Source organism: Lactuca sativa, chromosome 9, assembly GCF_002870075.4.
Source record: "Lactuca sativa cultivar Salinas chromosome 9, Lsat_Salinas_v11, whole genome shotgun sequence".
NCBI classification, from domain to species: domain Eukaryota; kingdom Viridiplantae; phylum Streptophyta; class Magnoliopsida; order Asterales; family Asteraceae; genus Lactuca; species Lactuca sativa.
Window position 1 is genome coordinate 218,000,995 of NC_056631.2, and position 7,268 is coordinate 218,008,262.

General features: G+C 36.1%; 1 protein-coding gene across 1 annotated transcript; it reads right to left on the reverse strand.

Moving 5' to 3' along the window:
* Window positions 1-748: 748 nt before the first annotated feature.
* On the reverse strand, window positions 749-1,378 carry LOC111882846 (uncharacterized). Its single transcript, XM_023879219.1, has one exon. The coding sequence runs from the start codon at window positions 1,376-1,378 to the stop codon at window positions 749-751; it is 630 nt and encodes a 209-aa protein (XP_023734987.1).
* Window positions 1,379-7,268: the final 5,890 nt, after the last annotated feature.

The window sequence follows — 7,268 nt, forward strand, 5'->3', positions numbered from 1 at the left end:
AGGTTGACAAGGCTATTACATCGGGTTATACTTTATAGTTTTCTTTGTGTTGAGATCCTTAACAATAAAATCGAAGGGGTTAAATTCAATAGAAGTGTTGTGATCACGGTTAAATCTTTTAATGGAAAGAAGATTTTAAATAATATTAGGGACGTGATTAACATTATTTAAGCGAAAAGGAAAATTAAGTTAAGAATTAACAGTTTTAATTCCATGACCGAGAATTGGTACTCGATGACCATTGCCCACAAGAATATGATTTGTATTATTAAAATGCGAGAAGTTAGAAAGTATACCAGCATCGATTGTGAGATGAGAGGTGGAGCCTATAATAATTTACCAAGAATTATCATGTGGTTGAATTTGCATGGTGTGAATGGCATCAGAAAGTTTAATAAGAGTCATGGGAGTGTTATGGGCTGGTGATTGGTTGTAAAGTTTGGCTTGAGGTGTAGCTTGGGCCTGTTGTTGTTGCATTTTTGTGGGTGATAATTTGGTCGAGAGCCCATAATACCATCTGAAGAAGAGGTCGTTCGGTAAGGAAAAGGTGGATCAGTCCATAGGTAGGGCAGTCCATAGGTAGGGCAGGAACCACCCGATCCAGAAGGGAAATTGTGGGTTAGTACGACCATTTTTGTGACCTCATCCCCTGTCGCCTCATTGTCCTCTACAAGACCATCGTCCACCACAACGTTGGTTGCCATGGGACTGTCCGTGGCCAGTAAAGGTGTATTGGGAGTCTTGCTTGTTACGAAAAAAAAAAATCAAGGTGGAGGCTTGATTTTGCTTTATTAAAGCTAGGAAGAGGGTCTGTCTGTTGAATGATGGTGGCAACCATGTAATACTCGCCCTTAGTGAGTCTTGAGACAAGTTTAAGCACCATTTTTATTTCTGATATGGGATTGACCACATTCTTGAGTTGATCGGCAAGTTTGTTGAGGCATGCACAGTAATCAGTGATGTTGGAGAAAGCCAAAAGATATTTTTTGTTGAATTTCTCCTTGAGATAAACGGATCTAGTGGTGCGGTTGTCTTGGATGATTTCTTGCAGATGTTTCAAAAGACCAAGGGTAGTAGCACCAGGTTTCATGATGGTGTGGGCGAGTTCTGGGGATATGGTGTTATAAATCCGTTGTTTCACTAGGGCATCGAGACGGGTCCATGTAGTATTGTCAATATTAGTTGGCTTTGGCAATTTCTTGTCATTGTGATATTTGACATTGTAGACACATATGTGAATGTGAAAGAAATCCACATGTATCGCATAGTGATCATCATCTTGTTTAATAATGATAGCGATGCTGTTCTTTATATTGGTAACAGTGAACGCCAGGTGGAAGGTGGATTTGGCAGAAGGTTCGCCTTCAGTAACAACCATGATGTTGCATGGATCTGAATGAAGAAGGAGAAGAGATGTGACGGCTAGGGTTAGCAACAAGGAACTGGTTACCGTAAAGTTTCGTATTGCCTGATGAATCCCCTCTTATTAACCACTCATCAAATAACTACAATATCAATCCTAAATATAAGGAAAATAGTTTACAACAATAAATAATATACTATAATATGGAAAATATATTGTTTAAGATTTGGTGTTTATCTTTATTAAAAAAATGAAGCAAATGGTCAGGGTGTGTGTAGGAAGAATGATGGTTGCAAGTGTGTTTTGATGAAGGGAATGTAATCATGTTATGTTGATGGACGTATAGGTTCGGTGTTGGTAGTGATCTAAGGTGGAGATGTTGATGGTAGCCACATATGGTGGTGGGTAATTTGTAGTCGGGTGGAAGGGTGAAATAAGAAATAGTGAATGACGAGCTCCTCGCCAGTTGGGTGAAATCGAAAATCGGGAGGCATATAGTAACAACCATAAAAACGTAAGCCAATTTAAAACTTTTTAAAACATTTATAAGCCAATAGTTATTACAAATTTGTTTTCAAAATAGTTCCATATCATAGTATCCCAGAAACAAAGTCATAAAATGTGAGGAGTTGTACGATCATGCCTTTGCCTTCCTGCAATCATCTGAGGTACCTGAAACCAAAACTGAAACTGTAAGCCCAAAGCTTAGTGAGTTTCCCCAAAATACCCATATACACAACAATACACATATAATCACGAACAACATACTATGGGTCAGTCAACCATCGGGTTGGAATACCACAGGCCCTCAACCTTCTAGTTGGAATGCCAACATACTATGGGTCCAATCATCATCGGGATGGAATACCCCAGGCCCACAACCAACAGGTTGGAATGCCAACATACTACGAGTCCAGTCATCCTCGGGATGGAATAATCATAGCCCACAACCATCGGGTTGGAATGTCCGGGTCTATTGGCTTTCGCATAAAGCAGATAAGCCTTAATCACCAATCAAACATGTGCACGTATATTAGCTAATCACATAACAGATCATAACAATAATCGAGCATATAACATATCAGAATAGCAATCCAAAAGCGCCGGCCTTGGTGCCTTAGACCCTTAAGAATAGTGAGGAAAACTCACCTCGCAATGTCGATCTAAACTGAGGAATTGAACTCCTGAATCGTTGTCTCACCAAAAATCCTGAACTATCCAAATAACGAATATTAAGTCAATAAATGGGAATATCAATCTTGACTAAAGGTCCACATAATTCATTTTGTCCTTTCTCTTTATTGGGCCAAGCCCCAATTGCCAAATCCATAATCTTAAAAGTCCATATATCCAAACCCCATTAATGGCCCAAATTTCCCAATTTAGGCCTAAATTCCTAATTGGGTCTTATTATAGGATCTCTTATCAAAACTGGCCAAATCGTAATTATTCAGAGGGCCCAACAAGGCCTAAGTCCAGTTAGTCCAAAAGCGACCCAATCCCGAAGCCCAATTTGTCAAAAGCCCAACAAAGGAAGTACGCGGGGCGTACTCCGATTGTACGATGGGTGTACTCTTCCTGACGTTGACCTCCATCGGGGTGGTTGACCCAGTACGCTAAGCGTAAAGAATTTATGTGGGGCATACGCGGGGTTTTGCCAAAACCCTAATAAGTGCTTAATGGCTTAAGCATTTAAGTCCAAACTCCAGATCCATCGACCAAAAGTGCCTTAGAAGCAAAAAGTTTTGAACTTTAAGACTTTGGACGTCCAGAAAGTTCTTAACACATGGTCTTAATCCATTGAGGCCTTCCTACTCCATGTATGAGATACATTTAACTATTGGGACATCATTTTTATCACTCAGGACCTCTTCAAGGGTCTAAAAGGACAGCTTATCTCGTCTAAATCACATCATGCACCAACTTGGGACTTTTGGGACAAGAAATGGTTCCGTAAAGCTAGCATGGCAAGATCTATATCATACAAGCATAAAGTTTGAAGCTTTTTACCTTCTCGAGCTTCTGGGGCACCAAACAACTTCAGATCTACAAGCTTGTTCTCCTTCTCTAACTTCTTGATGCAACACTTTCTTATCCAACTACTCAAAACACACTCTATAAGCTCACACACTCAAGGAAAGGATTAGGGTTTGGGGAAAACGGCTCTAAACTGTGGAGGTTGAGGTAAGGGAGGGTTATGAACTCATAAGGATGTTTATACAACACTCAACCCCTAAATATTAGGGTTTCCTCTTGACGTGAGTACGCTTAGCGTACACAAGTGTACGCCCAGCATACTAAGGCGCGCCTAATATGCTTAGCGTTCCTTATGTACACTTAGCGTACTAGCCTTGTTTTTCAAAGTTGCAACTTTAGCCCTTAGGCTTCTCATGGGTCGAGTCTTCTAACCTCAGGGACTACAAATGACAAAATAATAATAGAAGAGAGGATTAGGAAATACCTACAAAATCTCAGGATGTTACACATATTCAATGCAACTTCAGCATATCTTACCTTTTTTCGGTGATCTCATCTTCTAATGTCAAAAACAAAAATTGATCTGGTTTGACTATCTATCTGATAATCTTGTTTTCTATTGATGTTGAAATGAGTAGGAATTGAAGTTCGTTTTGAGGATTTGAATATGAGGAGAATTTAGGATCCCTAGGTAGGGTTTTATACATGTCTCGATGGTTAACAAAAGTGTCTAGGGTAGTGGTGGTTGTTCAGAGGTGGTGGTCATGGATGATGGTGGTGGTGGCTCTTTTTTGTCGGAGACGGGGCTATTGAAATGAAGAGCTACAGTTCTAAGGACCTCTGTAATGGTCTTCACAACCATAACCGCCTTCCACCACCACAAATCTTCCCCTTGCAATCGAGATGGTGTGCACGAGAAAAGATTATTGTCAAAGAGAGAAATAAGAGAGGGAAGGAGAAAGAAGGCAGAGAGAAAGAGTTGTGGTCAAATGTGGTGGTGACAACAATCCTCCATGACAACGAGCGACAATAGAGGATCGGGATAGTGTGCATAGCCATTGTTCGTGGCCACGTCGACCATGACGAGCCTCGTGCTCAGTATAACGAATAGCCTAAACTTCCGTTTTCATTTTGAGAGTATATCAAGGAAGAGAGGTAAGAGTGAGATATTTAAGGAACCAATCGACAATGAGTAATCAAAATGACTCTAATACCCTGAACACCCTTATCCTATTTTATAATATTTAATATTTTTTATTCAAGTTTCATTATTTACATAAATGGTCCATTTTATATAAACCTTAGATTTTAATATTTAAATGGTTCAAAACTGTTTTTTCTTTTCTCAACCTTTCTGGTATTTTTGATTTACCGCACCTATATATATATATATATATATATATATATATATATATATATATATATATATATATATATATATACTTTCTGGTATTTTTGATTTACCGCACCTATATATATATATATATATATATATATATATATATATATATATATATATATATATATATATATATAGGGCTAGGTTAAAGTGTTTTTTACATTTATTGTGTGCTAGAATGCACTAATAGTAATTTAGTAAAATTATATTATTATTTAATTAAATAATGATAGATATTAAATGGTTCCAAAATTGTATGTATATTAAATGATATCCATAATTATAATTTTCTCTTTATGAAAATTAATTAAATTTGTCATTAATGTCAGCAATAACATTCTTTCAGAATGAATTCGTATCTAGGTTTTATGTCAGCAATAACATTATTTCAGGACTCACTCACTTAAAATACAATATAGTTGTATGGAATATGAAGAATGAGGGTGTATTCTAGTAGAATATACTTTAGTTCTCCTAGAATACACTCTTATTATTTTATATATGAATTCATTCTGAAAGAATATTATTATTGACATTAATGACGAATTAAATTAGTTTCCATAAAAAATATTTATAAATATGGATATCATTTAATATACATTTAATGTTTACTCAATTTTTATTGGTGCATTCTAGCACACAATAGATGTAAGAAACATTTGAACCTGCCTCTCTCTTTCTCTCTCTCTCTCTCTCTCTCTCTCTCTCTCTCTATATATATATATATATATATATATATATATATATATATATATATATATATATATATATATATATATATATATATATATATATATATAAATCCCCCTCTTCAAGCAGCTTGTGCACTTCAAAACCAACCAAATATTTTTGTGTGTCGTGGAAGAGGCATTGGCTTTAATTGTCTTTCCATTCAAAGGAGGAAAACATGAGTATTCGTTCGGTTTAACATGTAGAGGAAACAGCCTTGGGAGCGAAGAAGAAACTCCGAGTAATGGTTTGATTAGATGTGGTTTACAATTTTTTTTTGCTTACAATTGCATGTATTGAGAATAACTTATTTTTTTCTCACTTTATTCATCTTTACTTTTTTTTCCTTAGTACTTGTTTTCATTTAGACCGATTAGGGGCGTCAAATGGGCTTTGAAGAATTACAACTAATCAATTTCTATATATTGTCTAGTTAATGATTGTGTTATATGTGACCTGTGTTTTGCTCTTTTTTAAAAACATTTGAATTTCCTCGTGTAATATGATATTCTATTAATGAAACATATATATATATATATATATATATATATATATATATATATATATATATATATATATATATATATATATATATATATATACACGATTATATAAAAATAAGGCCAATGGGCCGATCATTAAACACAATATAACATAATAAAAAACAATGATAATGAGCTTCCTAACAGCCCCCATCAATGTGAACAGGAGTAGGATCTTGAACATTCAAGTTGGATCTAAAATCAAGAAATAATGGTGAAGGGAGACTCTTCATAAATATTTCAGTTTATTGAGACAAGGATCGAACGTGAAGAACATGAACATGACCAGTAGTGACCTTGTTTCGAACAAAACGAAGATCAATCTCAATGTGTTTGGTCCGTTGATGTTGAACCAAATTTAAGGACTTGTACACAACACAATAGTAGTCGTTAAGGAGAATAATGAAACTCAAGTAAAGGATTATGAATCCAACATGTCTTTGTAATAGTATTTGCTATTGTAATAGTATTTGCTACACCCTGATATCTTTCCTCTATACTAGATATTGAAGTCGTATTCTAACATTTGGAAGACTAGGACAACAGATTATGGCCGAGAAAAACACGATAGCATGCGGTGGAGCGGCGAGTGACTAGGCAGCCGCCCCAGTCGACATGTAAATAGTAATCAGATCTCGATTGGGTGATGAAAATAACTGAAGTCTATAAGTTGTTTGTCATGAATGTATCGCATAATACGTTTAAGAGCAGTAAAATGAGATTCCCGAGGATTATGCATGTAAAGAAAAAATTATTACATTAGATATCGAAGATCTGATCTTGTGAATGTAAGGTACTAAAGGGCACCTACAAGACTGCGATACAAAGTAGGATCAACAATAGGAGAACCTGACCCATCAAGTTTGGATGACATATTAGCAAGGTTACGAGATGGTTTGCAGTTGAGCATAGAAGCACGATCACGGATTTCAGTGGCATATTTATGCAAAGATAAAAATAAAAGAATGGCGGAACGAACATTGGAAATACCCAAAAAAATAATTCAGATCAATAAGGTCTGTCATCGAAAACTCAACACTTAATAAGGATATAATCTGAGTCAGCAAATGAGAAGAAGAACCAGTAAGGACAATGACATCCACATAAAGAATAAGATATGCAATAGAGGACACCCTACCAGTATATAATTAAGGAAGAGTCAGTCGTATTCTGAACTGTCACACCCCAAAACCGAGAACGGCGGAATACGTTCTCGGGTGGATGACATCATGTACAGTATCATAACAATGCATAATAG

Bases quoted from the DNA above. Each gene is read 5' to 3' on its own strand.
- LOC111882846 (XM_023879219.1), bottom strand. From the start codon at position 1,378: ATGGTTGTTACTGAAGGCGAACCTTCTGCCAAATCCACCTTCCACCTG.